Genomic DNA, 23,871 nt, shown 5'->3' on the forward strand with positions numbered 1-23,871 from the left:
AAGGACCTACTAAAGCAGGGAAGTCAGAGAACCGTGTTCAAATTCTCTAAATTCCGCATTGGTTGAGGCCTGGGGATGAGTCCTAGACTGACGGACTCCGGTGTTTAAACGCAACAAAAGTCGCCCCCATGTGGCCAGTACGGGGCTCGAACCCGCGACCTTGGCGTTATTAGCACCACGCTCTAACCAGCTGAGCTAACCGGCCACTGAGGAAGGACCTCTCGGTCTGCGGGACGTGTTACATAAGCCAAAACCAATTCAGTTTTTTTTTTTTTTTTTCCAACACAAACCAAGGAATTCTCTCTCATCCTGGCCCCGCCTCGCCTAAATGTACCCGCTCTACTTTGTTCAATGTCTTTTAAAAACACTTTCTATTCTAGCTTTCGTTTGTTACTTCTTAAAATCATCATAATAACAAGACATGAAGGTTCCACAGCTCCACGCAAGTGTTTGACTTCAGCAGTCGGGTCCACCCGGGTCGGGTAGGGGAACTGCGCGCGCAGCGACGGTAAAACGGTATCTGCCTGGCCCGTACGGGGATCGAACCCGCGACCTTGGCGTTATTAGCACCACGCTCTAACCAACTGAGCTAACCGGCCACCCGACGGAAGGGTGGCCTCTATTGTGAAGATGTAAACAAAAATCCTGGACACCGGTTCTTCAAGTTGGAGGAGAGGGAGGAAGGGGGAGGGGAGAGAGGAGAGGGAGGGGAGGAGGGGAGGAGGAAAGGGAGGAGAGGACAAAACAAAAAAATGCCAAAGACGGACAGTTTTTAAAAAAAAGTCCCGCCTTCTTCCCATTTCGCTCTCCCCCACCGCGGTGATGGGAAAAGCAGCGAAGGTTAACTCGTGGCTTGAATGGACGAACCCTCCTGTCGCGAGTCTTTCTCAGATCCCGGTTCTGACCCGAGAGGATTCGGACCAAAGCCGCCCGGCGGGGCTTCCTTTCTCCCACCCACGTGTCGCAGCCTTGTCTTCCTGAAATTGATTTCCAGTTCTTCAATCTGGACGCAGATCCTTGGTCGGAAGTACGTAGTGTGCGTGTTTCCCTTCAGTCTTTTCCTTCCCTTTCCATTTCTTAGTGATGTTTTATGATGAGTTTTTTTTATGAGAAGTTTTAAATTTTGATAATGCCAATGTATCCTTTTGATAATGTCAGTTTGCTCCTTTTAATGTATTTTATGCTTTGCTTTCCTCCCTAAGAAATATTTGCCTACTACAAGGTCATAAGTGATTTTTCTATTTTATAGCTTTAGCCTTACCTCCACTTGTATTAATTTTTGAGTATGGTATGAGATAGGGGTGAGGTTAATCTTTTCCCCCACGCTCTGCAGCTCAGAGAATGCTTGGGAAGAGAAAGTAGTCTGGCACCAAACCCAGACCCATTCAGATACCAAGTTGCAAAGAAGCTTGCAAAAGAGATTGAGAGAAGGTCTGTAGTTTATCCAGTTGTTCCAGGATTATTTGTTTTAAAGACTTCCTCAACTGATTGGCCTAGGCATGATTGTAGAAAATTAATTGATCGCGTGCGTGCGTGCGTGTGTGTGTCTGTCTGTCTGCTTTTGGACTCCCGTCCTGCCCCGTTGATCTGTTTATCTACATGCAATGCCCAAACCACATCGTCTTCATTATTGCAGCTTAGTAGGAAATCTTTTGATCAGGTGGTACTAGTCCTTCACCTTTGGTCTTCTCTAGACTCAGCCTGAGAGATTTGTGTGAAGTTGAGAGTCTCTTCTGGTGAGGGCGCCATAGAACAGGCATTTTCACGTGCCCCCGGAGTTTGCGCCCTGGGATAAGGTCATGCTGCACCCGCGCCAGCCCACAAACCTCCAGAGAAGGTGAGAAGCCCCACTGGGTCCCGCTTCCAGGGGGAGTGTGTGTGGCACAAACCAGGAACCCTCAGAATGCAATGTTTCTACATTCCTCGGAACTGTTTATCCTCATTCGAATTCAAGTGTTTTCTAGGATATAGCGCATAACCGGTAAATGAAAGTCACAGGTGGGTGGACCACAAATTTACCAGCCCTCCTGGTCCTGAGAAGTGCTTTGCGATCTTTGATCTGGTAGACCGCTGAGCTTCTGGAGAACCAAGTTCGGGTGAAAACGGCACAGGTTGTGAAACGCAGAACTCACAGGGGCATGTTTACCAGGAGAGCACCGTCCCCTGGCTCAGGGACAGCACATTCTAGTACAGAGGGGGCCGAATTAGAAAGAAAATAAAACAAGGTAATTTTAGGTGGTGCTTGTGGCTGGGAAGCACGTAAAACAGGTAATGTGACAGGGAGTGACTGGGACACAGAGGCAGTCAGGAAAGGCCTCCTGGAGGTGACATTGGAGTGGAGCCTGAATGTTAAGAAGGAGTCAGTCATTTAAAGGTCATTGAAGGGAACCACCTCCTGGCAGAGGGAACAGCAAATGCGAGGACTTGAAGTAGGAATCAGCTTTAGATCTGAAGTAAACGAGGAGGCCAAGTGGTTGGCCTGCAGTGTGGGGGGTAGTGGGAGTTGAGTGCAAAGAGTCAAAAGCCAAAGGCCGAAGAGCCTCGTAGCCCCGGGGGAAGAATTCCAGCCTTATTCTAGTTCTAATGGGAAGCGCGGAGGCTTTTAAGCAGAGGTGACCTGATCTACCTTTTGCAAGAATCATCGTGGTTTGTAGGTAAGAGAAGGGATAGTAGGGGCCAAGTATGGGCCAAGGACACCAGGAAGGGAGAGTACCTCAGAATTCTCCATCCTTCCCTAATACAGACCCACACAGACAGTACTGCTGTTCGCCCGGCAGTCTCAGAGTCTCAGCCCAGTGAACTGAGGTGGCCCAGCCTGGTGCGCGGGCCGCCGCAGACCCGTGCCCAGAGGGAACGAGGATCTCAGCACAAGGGCAGCTCAGCCTGGTGCCGCACTCACCGCTGGGGGAGCTCTGAGAATGCTCGGGGAGGGAGCTGGGCACCAAAGCTAGGTCCATTCAGACGGCAGGTTGAGAAGACGTTTGCAGAAGAGAGTGCGAGCAGCTGCATCCGGCAAAGCATGGGAAGCGCTGACGTTAGACCTGGTTCTTTCATCCCCCGCGGGACCGAGCACCCTCCATGTGTCAGGCCTCGGAGCTCGTGTAAACATACACGCTAGGCCTCAGCTTGGGGTTGTCCCCACAGGGAGGACCCGGTGAACGGAGCTGGGGTTAGGGGGGTCAGCGGGGACAGTCAGGACTCAGGGTTCAGAGTCCAGACGGGCGAGCAGGGACTTCCTCACAGGACTGCGGGCTTGTGGCTTCTCTTACCAACCCCAAACCTTGTCCTGACTTGTCTCCCCCTGCCCTCCCCAGCCCCCCAGCGGCACTTGCCTCCCTGACTCGCTACTTCCTGTTCCCAAGGCCGTGCTCAGAGTGAACCAAGGCTCAGCAGACACGCCTGAGGGTGGGCGCACCTCCCCAGAGCCTGGGGCTCCCCTATCGTGAAGGCTGGACCAGGGCCCTCGACCCCCAGGGCGGGAAGCTGGAGGTGTGGAACTGTGAGAAACGGCATTGAGGGAAGGGCGGGGAAGGAGATTAAGAGCCGGAGACAGAAGCACAAAGATTATATGGCAGGGGAGAAACCGAAAAGGTCTCAGAGACAGAGAAGGCAGCGAGGAGAGACAGGGAGAGTCTGAAGAGAGGGAAACTGAGGCAGAGACGGAGGAGGAAAGGCAGACACCGGCCGCTGGGGAGCTAGCCGGGGCAGACAACCTAGAGAGGAGGCGAAGAGGGACACTGACTGAGAGACAGGACACCACGGACATAGACTGCAGCACAGAAATAAACAGGGGGACAGAATGACCCACAGACAGATGGAAATGAGGATATTCAGAGAAACAGGAGACCGGCTGGGAGACAGACAGAGACAGAGACCAGGAGAAAGCAAGAGCCCGAGGAAGAGGGGACAGTGAGAAGCAGGGACAGGGCCTGAGCGGGGAGGGAGGGGCTCACTCAGCAGGGCACCCAGCCCAGGAGCCGAGCAGAATTTGAGCTGCAGCACACTGGACATCTGACTTAAAATACCAATATTCCTTGGGGCGCCCGGCCGGCAACGTCAGTTAAGTGCCCTGACTCTTGATTTTGGCTCAAGTCGTGACCTCCTGGTGGTGAGGTTGGCCCCAGGGTCCAGCTCCGAGCTGACGAGCTGATGTGAAGCCTGCTTGGGCTTCTCTCTCCCGCTCTCTGCCCCTCCCCCGCCCCAGAGAGAAGACGGCTGAGTGAGAACCAGGAAGCGAGGTCTCCCCAGACACCTGATTTTCTGGTGCCCTGATGTCACGCTTCCCAGTGTCCAGAACCTCGTGAGACAAATATCTGTCGTTTATAAGCCACCCAATCCACAGGGTTCTGTTATCGCAGCCCGAACAGACCAAGATGGAAGCTGACTCCCTGTCCCTTTGGGACCCGAAGAACCTACCAAGGTTGCTGTGCTTTTGAAAGTAGGACAAAAAATAAGTCAGTGGGAGATCGTTCCCGAATTATGTTACACAAAGAGGCTTTACGTTAAGATACTTTACACAATAAAAGAGATAGCCACGAAACAATTAATAAAATGCTCCCTACAAAAGAAAAGAAGATACCAAGATGCACGCCAAGAATACTCCTCCACTTATCCTGCCATCCACTCTCGGGAGTGAGAGGGCTGCAGCAACGAGTCTGTGTGCGGATCAGAAGCTGAAGCCCGATTCCTGGCAACTCCCTCTTTCCAAACAAGCTCCGTTCCCCGTCCAGAGGACACGTCCGGGAAGGAGGTGGCCGCGCAGGGAGTGGCGAGGGTCCGGGCCCTCAGTCCCCACCCCTGGCCTGGCTCCGCTGTGCCGGCCCGAGCCAGGCCTGCAGCTGCTGGGAGATGCTCTGGGGAGGGGACAATTCTGGAAGTCAGACTCAGGCAGTGGAGGGCAGGGGCAGGCAAATTAATGCGCAAATGAATGCGACTAACCCAGCGCGCGGCCGCCCTCTTACCTGGCGCCCCCGGCGGAGGCTGGGGGAGTCTGACGGCCTCTCGGGGGCCATGTCCATGCAGTGGGAGGCTCCGGGGATGAGAAGGGCCGACGCCGACGGTCCCGAGGCTTGTGTTACGCTTAGCGCGTGCCAGGGGTCTGTGTCCCCTGGAAAGAAAGGAAGGATGGCATGCCGCGCCGGGGTTAGGTGCCCACCCGGGGCTCAGGTGCTGAGGGGCGCTCACCATTAACGAACAGCACCTGGGTGGCCCCCGGGGTCTGGCCGCCGTAGTAGGAGTTGGTCTGGGTCACGGCCTGGGCTACGGAGGAGGTGGAGAGCCCGAACACCTGCTGGCAGAGCTCTAGCTGGGAGGGCAGTGCCGGGACCCGGGAGAAGGGGCAGCTGGGGTCCTCACAGGTGACATCTGTGGGGGGAGACATCTGTAAGCGTGGGGCATACAGCCTTTAATGGTCACCATAGAGTCTCCCCTGGTGATGACCCAAGCAGCCCCATACCCTCCCTCCGGTGAGCTCACAATCCTGTCAGAGAGACCCCACCCACAGTGGCAGCCCAGACTGGTCATGGCTGGGAGGGAAAAAGACCTGGGGTGGGAGGAATCCCAGTTGGCATGAGAGGCTCCAAGACAGGAACCTGCCAGGGATAAAACCTTCAGGAGTGAGGAAGACAGAAAAGAAAAAGCAGCCTGAACAGGGGAAAGAGCAGGCGTGCAGGTCCAGAGAGACAAGGGAGCGTGGGAACTTAAAGCACAAATTGGACCACGTCTCCCTTGCTTAAAATCCATACCTCCCCAGTGCCCCCAGGCTAAATCGAACTCCCTTAGCCTCACATTCAGTCATTCCTTTCTTCACCAGGCATGGAGCACCTATTGTATGCTCACATACATGGTGACCGGTATTGGGAACGCAAGACGGTCCCAGGCTCTGTTGTCGCAGGGCTCACAGTGCACAGGGGGGAGATGGGCAACCGGGTCTGGAGGATGAGATTGCAAAGTGCTAATGAGAAAAAACACAGAGCAGTTGAGGGGGCTGGTAGGGGAGGCCAGGAGGCGGACCTCTCTCCAGCAATCAGGTAAGGCTTCCTGAGGAGGGGGCATCTTGTATGGAGACTTGAAGATGAGTAAACTGTGTGATGAGAGGAAGATGAGTAATCCAAGCAAAGTGAACAGTATGTGCAAAGTTCCTGAGGTGTTAGGAAAACTGGTGTATTTGAGGGTCAAAATGTGTCGTCTTGTAGGAGTAACAATAATTAGTACTTAGGGAGAACTCACTGTATACCAGTGTTATTCTTAGCATGTTACAGATATCACCTCCTTTAATCCTGGAAACAACCTTATGAGAGGCACTACTGTTATTCCCATTTTAGAGACGTGGAAACTAAGGCACAGAGAGAGAGCTTAGGTTATCTGCCCAAGATCACATAGCTATGAAATAGAGCTGGAATTTGAACGCTTTGCTTTAAACCATATCTTCATTGCCTGCAGGAGATGGGAAAGGATTTGAGCTTAACTCTGGAGTAGGGGACCCAGATTAGCAAACAAAGTTACAGGATGCCCAGTTCAATTTGAATTTCAGTTAACAAATACTTTTTTTAGTATGTCTCATGCAATATTTGGGACACACACTAAAAAAAAAAAGTTTTCTCAAATTCACATGTAACTGGGCGTCCTGTATTGTATGTGGCAACCCTGCCCAAGGGTCACTGAGAAGCCATGGGAGGAAGGACAAGATCATATTTAGAAAAAGCTCTCTCCGTGAGGAAATTGGATTGTAGGGGTGAAATGAAGGCCTGGAGACCAGAGAGGAGGTGGGGTCAGGGATCCAGGCAGGAGCCGATGGGGGCCTCTACCAGGGTGGCAGAGCTGGGAATAGAAAGGGGGTTGGGGTGAACCGGAGGGCTGTCCAGGATGAAGAGTGGGCAGGACTCAGTGGCTGACAGGCTATGGGACAAAGGGAAGGAGGCATGTAAAATGTGCTAGGGTTTCTAGGCCAGTGACTAGGGAGAGACTGGGGCCACTCCTGGGACAGGGACACATATCGCTCATGTGAGGACTGTGTGCGTGAGGGATTCTAGCACACTCTAGTACAGCTATGCACCTTCCAGCCCCACACCTATGGGTAAAACCAGGCCCAGCAGTGTGGCCAGGGTCCTATGGAAATGGAAACAAGTCCAGACCACGTGTGAGACAGCCTGTCTGGGCACAGTGCAGAACGTACATTTCAGGGGTGAGGGGTGGGTGGGTCACTCACAGAAGCCGAACTCAGTACAAGTCTGGTACAACCACTGGCGGTCGCCCACACCGGACACTTGGGACTCTGTGACCTTCAGCTGTGCCACTGTCTCTGCTCGGGAAAAGCTTAGACACCTCTGGCCCAGGCTGTGCATGACGACCTACGGGACAACACACACACACACATTACTCCTGTCCCTGAGAGTCAGGGCCCAGGGCCTGAAAGCATACACAGGTCCCTACAAGTCAAAGGTCAGAGGTCAGAAGAGCTACAGAGTTCTCCTGGGAGTCGGGGCTCAGGGCGAGTGGGTGCCTGGGTCCCTGTGGGTTAGAGGTGAAGGCACTAGGTGACTGTGAGACCCTGGGCGTGTGACCATCTCTTGGAACAGCCGTTTCTAGCCGTGGATCCCGAGGCTGGAATCTCGGTCTCTAGGGACGCTATGTCCCCAGGGCTTCTTTCTTCCGTCAACGCTACCGGAGCACCTGCTGTGAGCTAGACTCCGCTGCAGGTCCGGGAGTGGACCGAACAGGAAGCGCAAAATAGGGACCGGTCGTAGTCGCTAACACCTGCAGAGCGCGCGCTTCCCCTGACCGGCTTCTCCGCACCTCCCCCGGCCCTGAGGCATCACCCCCGCTTCACAGACCGGGAGACCAAGGTCAGAAGGGGTCACGCCCACCGCAGGACACGCAGCGGAGCAGGCGCCCCGCCGGCGGACTCTCCCAGGCCGCTCACCTGCACTGCCCGCCGGAGCCCGCGGTAGGGCGCGGAGTGGCTGTGGTTGCCCCCGCCTTGCAGGAGGAGCCCGCACAGCCGCCGCACGCTCAGCGGCGCTCCCGCCTGCGCGTCGTACTGCGCGGCGCCCCCCACCAGGGCCTGCAGCGCCCCCAGCAGCTCCGCCCGGTCCTCCGCGCGACTCAGTGGCGCGCAGGCGCCCAGCTCCGCCCGCAGCGCCGCGCGAGCCGCCCCGCCCGCGAGCAGCCGCCGCTCCACGTCCGCGAAGGCTGCGGCCGCCGCCGCCCGGCACTGCGGGGAGCGAGGGGCCGCATTGGCGAGGACTCGGGGTCCTGGGCCTCGCCTTCACCGGCCCAGGACCCCGAGTCCTTCCCCCCAGCGCCCCACTTCCTCAGAGGTCCCGCCCGAGGCCCCGCCCCCTGACCGTGCTCCTCCCGACCACCTCCCCGGGCCCCGCCCCTGGAGGAGCCTCTCCCCTCTGATAGGGTTGTCCCCTTAGGCCCCGCCCCACGCCCAGCCTCGCTCTCCTGATAGGGTCGTCACCCCGGGCCCCGCCCCACCTTGAGCCTCGCCCCATTTATGAGGTGGCCCCGCCCCGCGCTGAGTCTCGCCCTTCTGATAGGGTCGTCCCCCCTTGGTCCCGCCCCCCGCAGAGCCTCGCCCTCCTGATAGGGTCGGCCCCGCCGGGCCCCGCCCCATCCCACTTCCCCAAATCCGCCCACCTTCCCGGCCTCGGTCGTCTCTCAGACCCGGCCACCTTGCCAGCTTCCCCGGTTTTCTCTGCCCCCCTTCCAAGTTCTCCCGTCCCCATACCCCCGCGGACTGGCCCCATGTGCTACCTCCGGGGAGCCGCCGACGGCCGCGCTCGTCAGGCTTCGGGACACCACCTGTGGAGGGAGCGTGGGAGGTTGTTTCAGGGGACTCCCTGCACCAAGGACCTCCCCCCCCACCCCGCACCCGCCGCCCGCCGCCCGCAGCCCTCACCTCGTTGTACTCGGAAAAATCCAGCACGGCCCGCACCGGAGCAGAGGAGGCGACGGAGGCGAAGATGAGGTGGGGGAACTGAGGGAGGACAGCCGTTGTCAGCCTGGGGGGCCCAGGTCCTAGAACCCCATCCCCGCCGCCCCCGTGTCACCGTCTGCACTGCGGTCGGGGGCAAGTCCCTCCCCTCTACACGTGGACCCTGGAGACGACAGCTTGCGGAAAGCCCTTCGGCGGGGGGCAGGAGTGTGTGGGGGGCGCCTGGGGGGCGGGGGTGCCTTTGCCGCCTGAGACCGGGACCCACCCCAGCCCGCCCGGAGAGTCCCGGGGACCTTGAGCCGGGCCCAGGCGGCCAGGGAGCCGGCGTAGGAGCCTCCAAAGCAGATCCAGGGGCTGGAGGAGGAGACGTTGAAGAGGCGGCCGAGTGCGAGGCGGGCGGAGGCCACGTCAGCCAGCCTAGGGGCAGCGGGGAGGTTGGTGGGCCCTCCTCGCCGGGAATCCCCGAGGATGCACCCCCGCCTCTGCACGGGTGGGGGTCCAGAGACCCGAATGGGGCGGGGGGGGGGTCTGGCCAGAAGCCAGGGCTCTTGTCACGGGTGTGTGTGAGCCTGATCTCAGCAAGTGCGCACCTGGGCCAGAGGACCACCCCCCCACCCCCACCACCGCCAAGCCTCCACCCTCCTCACTGCGGGCTATAGGGGGGAGGAAGGGTCTCTCAGGCAGCGCATGCAGAAACCTGGGGGATAAGGGGAGGGCTGGGGGCGCTGGAGGAAGAGGAGACACCGTCAGAAAGGGACATGTTGCCATGTGGCTACATCCTCTTTTCTAGGTGTTTCCGTGTCTTCCCGGACTTTCCGAAGCAGGCTGCAGTTAGTGCCTTCCTAGGGCACTTAGAACCCCGTACAGCTTGTGAAAACGTGGGGAGACAGAGAAGCGTGGAGGCACAGAGACAGAGGTGGAGATAGAGATGACGGAGGTGAGAGTGAGACCGAGAAAGGCCGAGACTGACACAGCCGGAGACCAGGAGAGGTAAGTCCTGGGGCCGCCAGCAAAGCAGGTGGGACGCACTGGAGTCTGGGAAGAGCGTCTAGGGAAGGAGGTGAGGGAGACAGCCATACAAACACGGGGGGGGGGGGGGCGCTCCCCGCAGAAAGAAAAAGGCTCAGGGCAGCAATGTGCCTGTAAGCCTTCAGAGCAGCAAGGACGCGGGCGTCGCTGGAGCCCAGTGAGTGTGCGGAAGTGGGGGCCAGAGAAGTAACGGGGACCCAGAGCCAGTAGGACCTCGTGGCCCCTGTGAAGACTGTGACTTGACTGTGAGGCAGATGGGAGACCCTGGGAGATGTGAGCTGGGAGAGGGTGGTCTGGTCTGTGCTCTAACAGTCACTGTAGCTTCGTGTGTACAATACGCTGATGGGCTCAAGGGCAGAAACCGAAGACCAGTGGGGAGGCTGTGTCATCCAGATGCTGCTGGTCTGGACCGGGAGGCTGCAGTGACGCAGGAAGAGATGAAAACGTGGCCGGAGAGAAAGAGAGGGAGGGACAGGGACCCAGAGACAGAGAGAGAATAAGACACTGAAAGAGCGAAGGAAACGTGGACCAGAGACCCAGAGGTCAACCTTGGGCAGTGGCGGAGAGCCACACAGATGCAGAGGTGCCCGGATACAGATGGCATCAGCGCCATGACCCGGAACACTACCCCACCCTCACTCACGCGTGGCGGCTGGACAGGAAGCGGAGCTGGGCCACGTCCAGGCCCCCGGCAGGTATACTCAGGCCATAAAATCTGTGCTCCAGGCCTATCACGAGGGCCCCCCAGGCTGGGGCCAGGGCTGCGGGGTGCCCTGTGAAGAGTGTCCGGTTGGGGTGATGAGGGAGCGCGGGGCCACCTGAGGGCACAGTGCAGCCTCAGGGCACCCCCACCCTCAAGGTGGGATCTGTGTGATAGTCCCTGGACACTCCAGGCTACCCCAAAACAGGAAAGGATAAAAAACCAAACGGTTGAACTGATAAGAGTCTCCACCAGTTTACGAGAAAAAGGCAACCCCATCAATAGCCTGAAGTCCGGGAAGTCCCTACTGTCTTATGTCAATGCTTTGCTAGAGGGAGAAACAACCTTAGCTTGACCGTAGCTGGGCCTCCAGTAAGTCTTGAGCTTGTGAAAGTCTCTTTGGAAACTTCCCTTTTGACTTTACCTCCCCCAAGTCCATGGCGTACAACCAGCCCTTCTACACGACCCCAGTACAGTTCTCCCCGCCCACGGGTCCTGTCCCCGCGCTTCAATAAAGTCACCTTTTTGCACCAAAGACGTCTTCAACAATTCTGTCCTGGCCGTGGGTTCCGGACCCCGCGAACCTCACCATCACCCCAAAACTTCATCAGGGGGTTAGAGCCCTCCCGCCTCACCGCACGACAACATGGGGCGCCCTTCCGGCCCCCGCCAGCTTCCCAGCCCTGCTTCTTACCTCTCGTCACTGAGCCAGGCCTGAGGCTGCCCTCGCCCCCCAGATGCAGGAACACGGGTCCATGCCGGCTGGCCCAGTGTTGGTCATTCACCCAGTACCGCTGAGAGGTGGGGTGGAGAAGAAGATGAGGATTGAGAGTTCTGACCTGTTCTTTATTCCTAGTTCGCTGCGGTCTCTCTCCCTTATGGGTCTTCCTTTATCTACTTAGTAGTGTGTGAACTCGGCTTGTGTAGTTATGTTCCTTTCTCTCCTGTTAGTCTCTTCAGCTAGAATGCAAGGTCTGTAGGAGCAGATAGTTCATCGACGTTTTTACCCTTGTGTCCCCAGGGTCCAGGACACTGGCCAGCGGCGGGGGCCCTGGCTGTATATGGAAACGCTAAGCCGAGGATAAGTGACGGGTGCAGACCAATTTGGAAGCAGGGCCTAGGGGAGCTGACCTGCACACACTGTGCACACAGGAGGTGTGAAAAATGGGGCAAGTGTTCATCCATCAGATCCCTTCCAATTCCTCTCGTGAGGTAGGTCTGCTTCCAAAGCTGGTCCACATTTCTGCTACGTATTGAGCCCTACATGTTGGTGGTGGATTTGCTGTTCAATCTGAAGGACAGGGAGAAGGGGGTCAAAGACGGCGCCTGAGGGACAAGGGAAGTGGAGGCTGAAGAAAGAAAGGGGGGCCCGGGGATCAAGGGCACACTAAGGACCAGAGGGGCTGACCGGAGGCCACAGGGGCACGGGCAGCGGGCACAGGATGAGCCCGTGGGGCCCAGAGACACAGAGACAGGGTAGATAGAGCTGGGGGAGAAAGCGTCAGCTCCCCCCCACCCCCCGGCCTCACCTGCAGGAAAGATCGCTGGTCGGATGTGTTGAAGGGGTCCAGTGGCTGCTCCAGCCAGCCTTGTTTTGGGGGGACCAATGCATTTGGGCCGAAACCCAGGCCCGGGCCGGAGCCCTCCTGAAACCGCTCAATGTGCTCAGCCAGGCGCCTGAGGAGGGGGGCTGTGGGACACAGACAGGGAGGGAGTCAGCCAGGCCCCCGCAGGAGCCCCTGCCTGACCCGCGGCCTCTTCCTACCCGGAGCCGAGGACCCCCAGAGGGAGAGCAGGAGCAGAGGGCCCAGCCGTGGGGGGCCAGGCCTGCCGGCCATGCTGTCCGCTCCTCCGCGCTCTGTTCCCCCGCTCACTCAGGACCTTTATCGTGTTCTGGGGCTGGACTTTGAGGTTGTGGCCTTTCAGTGGGAGCTCGGGTTTCTTTCCAGATGCCTCTCCGGGGACAGGCGTCTGTGAGAACCAGTACAGCGGGGCAGGGACGCCAGTCTGTACACGGGGCCTGCGGGTGTGGTGCCTGAATATCCAGTTTCCCTCTCTGTCCCGTGACTTTCCATCCAGCCGTCCCTCAGGCTCCCCCTCTCTATGCCTTAGTCTGCGTTCTGGCCTCTAGTCTCTGGGTCTCCACGCAGGGACCTCGCCCTGCCCCCTCCCTCAGCCCCTTGGTCGCCCCGCTGCCCCACCTCGCCCTCTCTTTGTTCCTCTGTCCTTCACCCTCTGTCGTCTTCTCTACTTGAGTGACTCTCTGTCCAGGTCTCACCCTGTCTGCTTCCTAGTCTCCCCGTCTGTCTTATCACCTTATCACTGCCCCCCAGTCTCACCTCTCTTAAAAAAGCCTCCTTTGGAGAAGAAGAAGGATTTCCTTTAGTTTTAAAGAGACACAAGCACGTCAACACCCTTTTTACCCTTTTAAGTAAAAAGGAGGTCTGGCCAGGTGGCTGGTTGGCTCAGGCGGGCAGAATGTGGCACCGACAGCTCGACGTCGTGGGTTTGATCCCCAAACGGTCCAGGAAAGGTACCCGTTCTTGGGCTGGAAACAGCCTCTCCAACATAAAATTGAGACTAAAGTTGACTTTACTTCCTAATCCTCAGCAGAGACACCTACCTTCTTTGTCCCCCTTTCCAAGGGGGGGTGGTGGTGGTGGGGGGAAACCAGCAACTTGAGAAAAAGTGGCTTAAAGCCTTGAGACGGAAATTTCAGTGAAGAGAACCAGGGCACAAAGCCAGGGTTGGCGCTGGAGAGACGTGTGACCATCCGAGCGCCCGTGTCCTTGTCCCTTTCTGCATGGCCCTTCTGTGCTTCATGTACCTGATTGTGCCCGCCTCTCTGCGCTGCCTCTCAACACTGTTGAAGTTGATACTTCTTGTTAAAAAATCAAGTTAGACACAGTGCGTACTTTCCTTTTAAAATTTTTTTTTAACATTTATTTATTTTTGAGACAGAGAGAGACAGAGCATGAATGGGGGGAGGGCCCGAGAGAGAGGGAGACACAGAATCTGAAGCAGGCTCCAGGCTCTGAGCTGTCGGCACAGAGCCTGATGCGGGGCTCGAACTCATGGATCGCGAGATCGTGACCTGAGCGAAGTCAGACGCTCAACCGACTGAGCCACCCAGGCGCCCCAATTTCCTTTTTAAAAAGCTGCCAGTTTGCTTCCACCAGAATTTCCTTCCATGGAAACAGGTTTTGTTTTGCTTTGTTTTGTTCTCTGGATCTCTAAGACCAACAACAGTTTTGAACATAGAGCAGGCATTCGGTAAATATTCGTGGAGTGAATGTATGAAGCTTTTCCATCAGAGTGTGTCGGTACTTTGCCGAATCTGGTTAACACACGGTACAAAGGAACCGAGGTCTACCCGAGTCACTGCTTATGACAAAACCGTATGGTTGTGAAGGCCACACCGCCACATCCGACACCCAAGAATATCAGCAATGGAAAATGAATCAAAAATGTAATCCCAGCAAAAAATGAAATTGAGGTGTTTGAGATTCGATGAAGGGGCTTTCTCAAAGGATGGTGAAACCACCACCCACTACTTGAAACACAGAGCCAAAACTCATTTGGGGAGGGAGCTGGGTTGGTAAGGCACCGGCCCCTGAGAGAGCTGAGGGGTGGATGATGTTTTGGGGGAAGGGGCTCAGGGAAGCGAGGACGCTCGGATGGGATGCTCGGGCTGAGCGGGTTGACGCGATCTGTGGAAGCGTGACTGTTTGGGAGAGACTGGTTGGTGGCGCTCAGGGGCCTGTTTGTTGGAGCGAACCCGTGTCTGACTGGCTGACCTTCCGAAGGCAGGGGTTGACAGTGATTCATTGCGTTGAAAACAGTTATCGTTGATAGATTGAGTTGGTGGCTGCTGGCCTGGCTACAGAATAATCAGTCTCTGTTTTTTGGAAGTTTGTTTATTTATTTTGGGAGAATGAGAGTGTGTGCCTGCGTGAGTAGGGGAGGGGCAGAGAGGGAGGGAGGGAAAGAGAACCCCAACCAGGCTGGGCACTGTTAGCGCACAGCCTGACAGGGGGCTCGAACCTGAGCGGCAATCGAGAGTCACGTGCTTAACTGTCTGAGCACCCCCCCCCCCCGCCCCACCAGGGGCCCCATCAGTCTTTTTCTAAGTTTGTGATAAGTTTATGTTCTCAACATTTACTTCGACCTAATAGCAAAATTTCTTCCTTCCTCCCTCCCTTCCCTCCTTCCTGTCCCATCTATTTGTTTAATATCCAAGTAATGTATAATAAAAACGATTTTTTCTCTGAGCCTCTCAACCCATCTTGGACACAGTGACGAGATGACTAGCAGAGGTGGAGTTAAGGACCGTGAGGCATGGGGGAGCTTAGGAATGCTGTAAGTGGCAGGGATGGTCATGATCGTGGCGTGGGTGGTGATGGAGTTAGAGTGAGAAGCTAGAATACGTGGAGCACATAACCAGGTTAAAAAAAAAAGGCGGTTTTTATTTTGACCTTTTTGCATCAAATTAACTAGAAATAATTCATTACTGTGGTGGGCCTATTGCATTAATAACCCCAACTCTTCTCCCCTCCCTTTATTCATGGTGTTCTTCGTGTGCCCTTGTCGTGCCTTCCCCCTTTCTTTTGGCCGAGCCCTGTGACTGATGTTGGCCAACGTAGTATTAGCAAACTTGACAAAGAAGCTTCTTGAGTATGCCCTTTACTCTTTCTGCTTGCTTGTTTTGGTTCCTGTTTTTTTGTTTCTTTTAAGTAGTCTTTATTTTTTAGAGCAGTTTTAGGTTCACAGCAAAATTGAGTGGGAGGTTCTCATATACCCCCTACCCCACCACACACACAACCTCCTGCACTATCAATGTCCCAAATCAGAATGGCACATTTACTACAACTGGTGAACCTACAGTGACACATTATTATCATCCAAGGTCCATAGTTTGCATTTGGACTCCCTCTTGTTGGGCGTTCTGTAGCTTTTGGCAAATATGTGATGTATGTCTACCATTATAGTATCATACCGAATAGTTTCACTGCCCTAAAAATCCTCTGTGCTCTGCCTGTTCCTCCCTCCATCCCTCCTAATCCTGACAACCTCTGATCTTTTTGCTGTCTCTAGAGTTTTGCCTTTTACAAATATCACAGAGTTGAATCATATAGTGTGTGGCCTTTCCAGACTGGCTTCTTTCATTTAGCAATATGCGTTTAAGGTCCCTATATATCTTTTCATTGCTCAATAGCTCATTTCTTTTCAGTGCTGTATAATATTCCATCGTGTGGCTATACCATGGTTTACTTATCTACTCACCTCCTGGAGAACATCTTGTTTCCAAAGGTTGGCAATTATGCATAAAGCTGCTATCCACATCTGTGTGCAGGTTTTTGTGTAGACGTAAATTTTCAGCTGATTTGGGTAAATACCAAGGAATGTGGTTGCTGGATTGCTTGGTTGGTAAGAGGATGTTTAATTTTGCCAGAAACTGCCAAACTGTCTTCCAAAGTGGTTGCATTCCCACCAGCAACGTTGTGAGAGTTCCTGTTGCCCCACACCCTCCCCAGCATTTGGTGCCGTCCGTGTTTTGGATTTTGGCCATCCCAACAGGTGCGTGGTGGTGTCTCATTGTTGTTTTTATTTGCATTTCCATAATGACATGTAATGTTGACCATCTTTCATATGATTATTTTTTTCTCCTATGTTATCTGCTAGGAGTTTTATAGTTTTGTGTTTTACACTTAAGTCTATGATTCTTTCTTTTTATTTTTTGCATGTGGACATGTAATTGTTCCGGCACTATTTGTTGAAAAGGCTGTCTTTTATCCATTGTATTGTTTTTGCTCCTTTGTCAAGGATCAACAGATTAAATTTGTGTGGGTCTGTTTCTGTATGCTTTATTCTGTCTATTCTTATCCATTTATCTGTTCTTTTGCCAATAACACAATGTCTTGATTATTGTGATTTTATCATACTTCTTGAAGTCAGGTAGTGTCAGTCCTCCAACTTTATCCTTCTCTTTCAGTATTGTGTTGACAATTCTGGGTCTTTCGCTTCTCCATATAAACTTTAGAATCAACTTGTTAATATCCCAAAACAATTTGCTGGGGGTTTGATTGGGGTTGTGTTGAATCTATAGATCAAGCTGGGAAAAACTAACATCTTGTCAGTGTTAAGTCTTTCTATCCATGAACATGGAATATCTATTTAGTTCTTTGATTTATTTCATCAAAGTTTTATAGTTTTTTTTTTTTTCCTTGAGAGAGAGAGAGAGAGAGAGAGAGAGAGAGAGAATATGAACAAGTCAGGGGGTAGAGGGAGAAGGAGAGACAGAATCTCAAGCAGGTTCCCTGCCCAGCACAGAGCCTGATACAGAGCCTGATGCAGAGCTTAATCCCACAACCCTGGGATCATGACCTGAACTGAAATCAAGACTCGGACGTGTAACCAACTGACCCACCCAGGCGCTTTTGTACTTTTCTTCACGTATAGACTTTGTACCCATTTTGTTAGAATTGTACCTAAGTATTTTATTTTGGGGGCGTAAATGTAAATCACATTGTATTTTTAATTTCAAATTCCAAATTTTCATTGCTAGTATGTAGGAAAACGATTGACTTTCGTATATTAACCTTGTATCCTACAACCTTGCTATAATTGCTTTTTAGTTCCAGGAGGGATTTGTTTAGTATTTTTTCCTGGTTGTTTTTGCCTGGAGAACTTGCCTGGGTTTAGCATGCTGGAGACTATGAGATGTGTGGAGATTGTCTGATTGTTTATTGTTCACCAGATATGTGAGTCAACCCAGCTGGGACCTTCAACAGTCTAGTCAGTCCTGACCTATATTAGTTAACCACAGGCTAGTGAGATAAATAGATTCTAATTATTTTAGGCTACTGAATTTGGATAGTTTGTTAAGCAGTAGATTTGTGGCAGTAGATAAGTGTTGTGTACATTAAAATAGCATTCATTTTACTCCAGCAGAACTAGCCTCCTTGGTATTCCTTAAATACACAAGGTAAATTCCATATCAGGCTCCCTGTGGGCACTCTATCCTCTGTCTGGAATCAATTTACCTAGACAGCCCCAAGGATCATTCATTTTCTTCCTTCAGATTTTTTGCCCAAATGTCACCAATAATCCATTTAGAATTTGAAAATAAAAATTCACCCCTAATGTCCTTCTCTCAATTTTTTTCCTTAGCATTTATTGTCACATTGTATTGCATTTTATATGTAACTTTGCTTTTAAAAAAATTCTGTAATCCTGCTGCTAGAAAGGGAAGAGAGTTCTATTTTGTTCATAGGTGTTATCCCAGTAACGAATAGTGTATGACACAGTATATGCGCTCAATACATATCGATTCAATGAATGAGTGATTAAGTTCTTTGTTTAAAGAAAAGAGGACATAGGCTTGAAGAGAGGGGGTGGAGAAAACCTCACCTTAACTCCTTCCATCGCCTTTCCCTCCTTTTAATATCTAGGGGCTAGATGAAGTGGAAATTACCTAAAGAGGATTTTAGGGTAAGATCACATATACTCTAGCCGGAAGGGTCTCTTAATTTAGCAAGATCTGTTGAGGGTCTAGATTAATCATCTTGATGTCGTTCAAGGGCAGTAGTTCATTGACCTCTATGCTGGCAAATAGGGATTAATGTGACTCAGTAAATCAATGCAATTTTCTCTTTGAATCTATTATGTCTGTGGCATTGTTTTTGCTCCTTCCAGTTCTGATTCCTCCCCCCTAAAAAAATCCATCTAAATACGTGACCTATCTAAATGCGTGAATCATTTTGGGGCAGAGATTTTTATGGAGGATCAGGTTATAGGTCTCCTCACAGGTCACGTGCCAGCCCACGGATTGGCTGCCTTTGAGAGCTCTGACCTGGAAGTTGAGCGTCAGCATTACATGTGACAAAACATGGCCGTCCTCCAAGACCATGTAGCACTTTTGTGATTGTGGGCTGATGGTGGAGCGGTACCTATCCGATGAGACTGAAGACGTGGCCAGCTAGTGGATTGCTAGTAAATTACTCAGAGGTGGACATCTCATGGTTCCTTCAACTATTTTAAATGTTAGCATAGTTCCAGAACCAGTCTTCATATATCTTTGTCCTGAAAAGGGAAAATAACAGAGAAGAGAAAGATGGAATCAAAATCTACTTGTGACCTGTTGCTATTATCGAACTCTGGAAAATTCTTCAGTCTCCTCAGGGAAAGGAATTTTTTTGTACTGTCAAAATTTTTTTGTACTCCTGTGTTTATACACACACACACACACACACACACACACACACACACACACACAATGGAGTATCACTCAGCCATCAGAAAGAATGAAATCTTGCCATTTGCAATGATGGGGATGGAACTAGAGTGTATTATGCTAAGTGAAATAAGTCAGTCAGGGAAAGATGAGTATCATATGATTTCACTCATACGTGGAATTTGAGAAACATAACAGATGAACACAGGGGAAGGGAGGGACAAATAAGAAAAACAGAGAGGGAAACAAACCATAAGAGACTTTTAAATACAGAGAACAACCTGAGGGCTGCTGGAGGGAAGGTGGGTGGGGGGTGGGCTAAGCGGGCAAGGGGCATTAAGGAGGGCACTTGCTGGGATGAGCACTGGGGGTTGTATGTAAGTGAAGGATCACTAAATTCGTCTGAAAGCAATGAAAGATACAAGTTAGCATGCCTAAAACAGAACTCCCAAGTTTTCCCTGTCCACGCTGCTCCCTCCCGCCGCCCCCATTTCAGTTAAGGGCAAGCCCGTCTTTCCAGTTCTGCAAAAAAACTTCAGGGTCATCGCCAATTCTGTTTTTTCTCACTCTTCCCATCCATTTCCTCAGGGATTTCTCTCGCTCTACCTTTAAAGTATAGACCCGTAAGGACTTTCCAGCAACCCCACAGCCACCATGCTGTCCAAGCCACAGTTAGCTCTGATGAGCCGCCTGATGACAGGGGCTCCGTAGTCTCCCATTCTCTTCTGCATGCAGAATATTCTCCACAGATCTGGCAGAGGCGTCCTTCTGAACACTTACGTCGTGTAGAGTCATTTCAGTGCTTAAAACCCGGCGCCTTCCTATTTCATCCGAGTGGAGGCCGAAGTCCTTAAACAGCGGGCTAACAAGGCCGCCCTTGACCTGTCCGCTCCTTGCTGCCCCCTCTCCGCCTCCTGGAAGTCCTCTCCGCCGGGCGCCCTGCTGCAGTTGTAGGGGACTTCTCGATCCCCCCCTTGCGTGGACGAGCCACACTCCCCTCCCAGGCCTATCCCCTCCTGTTTCTGCTCCAGGCGGATGCAGACGCCCGCCCCGCTGGACAGCCTCCCTCCCCCCCCCCCCCCCCCCCCCCCCGCAGCCCCGCAGAATCTTCCCCCACCCCGGTGGTGAGGATTCAACAGTGTCTGGTTGAACAAGGAGAGGAAGCGAGGCTCAGCTCTGGGCTTGTTTCTAATACAATTCTTGTAATTAAAAGTTCTGGGCTGCAAAGAGAGCACAAAGATTTGAGACTGGGTGGAAATGTGAGTAAATTTAGGTAGACGATTTCTGGAACAGAACTTGGAAAAAAAAAAAAAAAGCAAACCCACTGTTTCCGCCCGGTTTCGAACCGGGGACCTTTCACGTGTTAGGCGAACGTGATAACCACTACACTACGGAAACCCGCTGGCTCGCAAGCTTTACTTTCCTGAATTAGTTAAATTTAACCTTAAATTTAGCCTTCCCTGGAGGCTGTACTCTGGGTGGAGGCAAATGTTTTCCACTCCACACTTTCCAGTTCTTTGACCCCACAACGTCTGCACTGGATAATTCGGGGCCAGGCCGGTGTTACCCCAGGGCCCAGCTACTCTGCAGACACCTGGCGGGGAAATCCTGGGCCGACTCCTGGGGGTGTTCTCATCTGCTGTTGGCTCCTGCCTCTGACCTTGCAAGACGCTCTGACCTTCACCTCTCCACGACTGAACATTGTCCTGTAGGAGCCGGAGCCGACTGGCGAGAGGACGCTGGTCTCCGGCCACAGGTGGCGTCCACGTGGCCACCACGCCCGCGCTGTGTCTGAACCGCTGGGCATCGCCACGCAGCCATCGGTCCGGGCCAGGGTGGCCTCGCTTCCGCCGACCATCTAGGAGAGACAGGTACCAGACGTCGTCTCTGTTGCCAAAGGGGCAAACGGCCCCACGGACTCCTTGCTGTGTGGAGCCGAGGGGCCTGGAGAACTGAGATCCCATCAGACACGACATCCGCCTGAGCGCTTTTCCTTCGCGCTGGAGGCCTGTCGGGATCGTGGCGGTGAGGTTTGTTAGACACCCGCTTTAAACACTCCTGAATGAGACACTTTACCCAGGTTTGAAAACAAAAGACAGGGCAGTGTTCGTGCAAAGATGTACAACAAGAAACACATCGCCTGGATGGGCTTGGGAGAGTGGAAACAGGAGGCAGAAAAAAATTATCCGTGGACTAATCAGCAGCGAGCTAATATGTAGATCTATTTCTCCCACTATGGATTTATTATGGTTTCGTGCATATATTGGCAGCTTCCTCATGCATAATTATCTCAGCTTAGCTTTGTGAACCATATCCAGCGGTTTTTACCGAGCCTGAGGAATGTTAATAAAAAGTTCTCCTAAGTATGGTTATGGCTTTCATCCAAGAAAGACATATTTAATCAGCTTAGAACTGAAATGTAAGTTCCCCAAGGAAAAGGATGTTTTGTCTCTTGTACCCACCGCTTTATTCCGAACTGTTCAACAACGCCTGGCTGGTAATAGGGGTTCAATTGATGTTCCTTGAATGAGTGAATGGATGATGGATGAATTAATGAATGATTAAGCAGGACCAAGTAAAAATCAAGAATGGAATTTCGGACCTCTAAGCCTAACTTTTCTCCCAGTGTATTCTAAAGAATGGGCCTTTCACACACGTGCCAGATGAGATGCTTTTAAGGTTCCTCAGCACTTAGAATGCCCTCCTCGCTTGGCTTGTGATTAGACCGTCCTTGGACCTGTTAGCTGTAACCAATTTTTTTTTTTTTTTTGTCAGCTTCCTGCTCTTTCTTGCATTTGTGCCTGTCCTCAGCAACGACCTCGTGTCCTAATGTAGTGGCTGTTACCTGTACTTTGCCTGAAGAAGCCCCAAAATAAACCAAGTGCTGATTCCTTGTCCTGCTTTTTAAATTTCATAACAGAGAGACCAAGCTATTATTTTACAGTCTTTCCCATCCAGGGGATGTCTGCTCCACTGGGCTGCAGGGGTCTGGGGTCTGGCAGACTTTTCCATTTCCTTATTTCTTTCTGGCTACCATAAGGAGCCACCGAAAAAGCATTTTCAACAAAGCCTGAGCACCTGCGACTGGCAAATACTCTCAGGATACAGAACCAGGGGCACTGACTTGGGGGACAACTGTAGAAGCTATGGAGATATAGATGCTGCCAACTTTAGCTCACAAAGGATAGCTACACCGGCATAAGCTTCCATCAGCAGGACACGAGGATTATTCTGTCCTCGTTCCTGCGGTAAAGAACACATGCGGTTTTCTGATTTTTCACACTTAACATATGTAGAGTCAGATCTCATTTTATTTTGCATTTGCATACATTACTAGCAATATTAACTGTTTGATATCTTTGTTAATCTTTTCAGATTCTTCTTTATCTTGGCTTTGATGAGCACCCTGTTCCTTTTTTTTTTTTTTTTTTTTTTACCCATCATATGTTGAATTTTCTGTCTGATTTTGCTAATTTCCATGACTTCTTACTCCATAATATAGAGCAGGCTGTCAGTTTTATTTTTAAAAAATTTAAAAGTTCATTTATTTATTCTGAGAGAGAGAGTAAAAGCAGGAGAGGGGCAGAGAGAAGGAGAGGCAGAATCCCAAGCAGGCTCCGCGCCATCAGCACAGAGCCCAACGCAGGGCTTGAACTCAGGAACCCTGAGATCATGACCTGAGCCGAGATCAAGAGTCGGACGCTTAACCAACTGTGCCACCCAGGTGCCCCTAAGCTGTCATTTTTAAATGTCTCAGTTATCTTTTACTTTAGTCATACCTGTCCATTTACTGTCCCATTGTGGCCTTTGCTTGAACATTTGATTTGGATGAAGTAAACCATACCAACCGTTGGAGCTTTTACTTTTTTTTTTCCTTAAGTCCTCCCTGACCTCCAGGTCATAAAGACACTTTTCTACATACGTTTCTATTAATTTTTACCTCTCACATTTAGGTATTTACACTCTCTAGCTAAGTGTATTTTATAAACTCTACAGACAATTCTACTCTGTGTTAAGAATCACAATAATCGCGGCAACAAAAGCAAAAATAAACAAGTGGGACTACATCAGATCAAAATCTTCTGCACAGCAAAGGAAACCATCAACCAGTCAACAAAAAGGCAACCTATGGAATGGGAGAAAATGTTTGCAAACCACGTATCTGATATGGGGTTAGTATCAAAAAAATTATAAAGGACTCATACAACTAATAGCAAAAAATAAACACACACACACACACACACGCACACACACACACCAAACAATCCCATTTTAAAATGGGCAGAGGATCTGAAGGGACATTTTTGCAGAGAAGACACCCAGACGGCCAACAGACACATGAGAACGTGCTCACTCATCATCAGGGAAATACAAATGAAAAACACAATGAGATATCACCTCACACCTGTTAGGATGGTTAGTCTTAAAAAGATAAGAAATAACAGGTGTTGATGAGAATGTGGAGGAAAGAGAACTCTCATCATGCACCGTTGGTGGGAATGTAAATTGGCACAGCCCCCGTGGAAAACAGCACGGAGGGTCCTCAGAACTACCGTGAGATCCAGCAATTCCCCTTCTGGGTATCCATCAGAAGAAAACAAAAACACTAACTTGAAAAGATAGATGCGTCCCACGTTCACTGCGGTATTGTTTACAACAGGCAGGATGGGGACACAGCCTAAGTGTCCCTCGGTGTGTGAACGGATGACGACAACGTGGGAAATATACACGAGGAATATCGTTCAGCTGAAAGGAAGAACGAAATCTTGCCGTTTGACACAACACAAATGGATCTGGAGGGCATTGTGCTAAGTGAGATAAGTCAGAGAAAGACAAGTACTGCATGACCCCACTTATGTGCGAAATCTTAAAACCAACAGGCAAAAACAAAAACAAAAACTTGAGTTCATAGATACAGAGAACAGATTGGCAGTTGCTAGGAGGTGGAGGGTGGGGGGGTGGGCAAAA

General features: G+C 51.9%; 1 protein-coding gene, 3 long non-coding RNA genes and 3 other non-coding genes across 8 annotated transcripts in view; 3 read left to right on the forward strand and 4 right to left on the reverse strand.

The window, feature by feature from the left end:
• Positions 1–131: 131 nt before the first annotated feature.
• Positions 132–205, reverse strand: TRNAI-AAU. Its single transcript has one exon. It is a non-coding gene; the product is annotated as a tRNA-Ile (tRNA).
• Positions 206–493: 288 nt separating this feature from the next.
• Positions 494–2,319, forward strand: LOC123385267. Its single transcript, XR_006597472.1, has 2 exons — positions 494–1,027; positions 1,695–2,319. It is a non-coding gene; the product is annotated as an uncharacterized LOC123385267 (long non-coding RNA).
• TRNAI-AAU lies at positions 526–599 on the reverse strand. The gene has a single exon. It is a non-coding gene; the product is annotated as a tRNA-Ile (tRNA).
• A 2,158-nt stretch (positions 2,320–4,477) lies between the features above and the next one.
• Positions 4,478–12,555, reverse strand: PRSS16 (serine protease 16). Its single transcript, XM_023253573.2, has 12 exons — positions 12,436–12,555; positions 12,200–12,360; positions 11,365–11,464; positions 10,614–10,743; positions 9,235–9,358; positions 8,906–8,983; positions 8,761–8,808; positions 7,922–8,212; positions 7,208–7,349; positions 5,185–5,364; positions 4,962–5,107; positions 4,478–4,853 (listed from the first exon to the last, which is right to left on the reverse strand). Exons 1-12 carry the CDS (start codon positions 12,506–12,508, stop codon positions 4,785–4,787), a joined length of 1,542 nt encoding a protein of 513 aa, XP_023109341.2. The 5' UTR covers positions 12,509–12,555; the 3' UTR covers positions 4,478–4,784.
• Positions 8,325–23,871, forward strand: part of LOC109500252 — a 40,335-nt gene continuing 24,788 nt past the window's right edge. Inside the window, exons 1-2 of one of the 2 annotated variants that reach the window (XR_006597471.1) lie at positions 8,325–8,974; positions 9,732–11,882. This is a non-coding gene — a long non-coding RNA (uncharacterized LOC109500252). The remainder of the gene's footprint in view (positions 8,975–9,731; positions 11,883–23,871) is intronic. The other variant, XR_006597470.1, reaches the window with a different exon arrangement.
• Positions 14,765–21,798, forward strand: LOC123385268. Its single transcript, XR_006597473.1, has 2 exons — positions 14,765–16,247; positions 20,417–21,798. It is a non-coding gene; the product is annotated as an uncharacterized LOC123385268 (long non-coding RNA).
• On the reverse strand, positions 20,229–20,301 carry TRNAV-AAC. Its single transcript has one exon. It is a non-coding gene; the product is annotated as a tRNA-Val (tRNA).

This window comes from Felis catus, chromosome B2 (assembly GCF_018350175.1).
Source record: "Felis catus isolate Fca126 chromosome B2, F.catus_Fca126_mat1.0, whole genome shotgun sequence".
Lineage (NCBI taxonomy): Eukaryota > Metazoa > Chordata > Mammalia > Carnivora > Felidae > Felis > Felis catus.

What these genes read in the sequence shown, in the direction of transcription:
- PRSS16 (XM_023253573.2), bottom strand. Translation starts at nt 12,508, where the DNA reads ATGGCCGGCAGGCCTGGCCCCCCACGGCTGGGCCCTCTGCTCCTGCTC. An exon ending in CCGTCGGCGGCTCCCCGGAG is followed by an intron (nt 8,213 to 8,760) that starts GTAGCACATGGG and finishes CGCTCCCCGCAG; the next exon opens with TGCCGGGCGGCGGCGGCCGC. An exon ending in GGCTCCGGCGGGCAGTGCAG is followed by an intron (nt 7,350 to 7,921) that starts GTGAGCGGCCTG and finishes GTTGTCCCGTAG; the next exon opens with GTCGTCATGCACAGCCTGGG.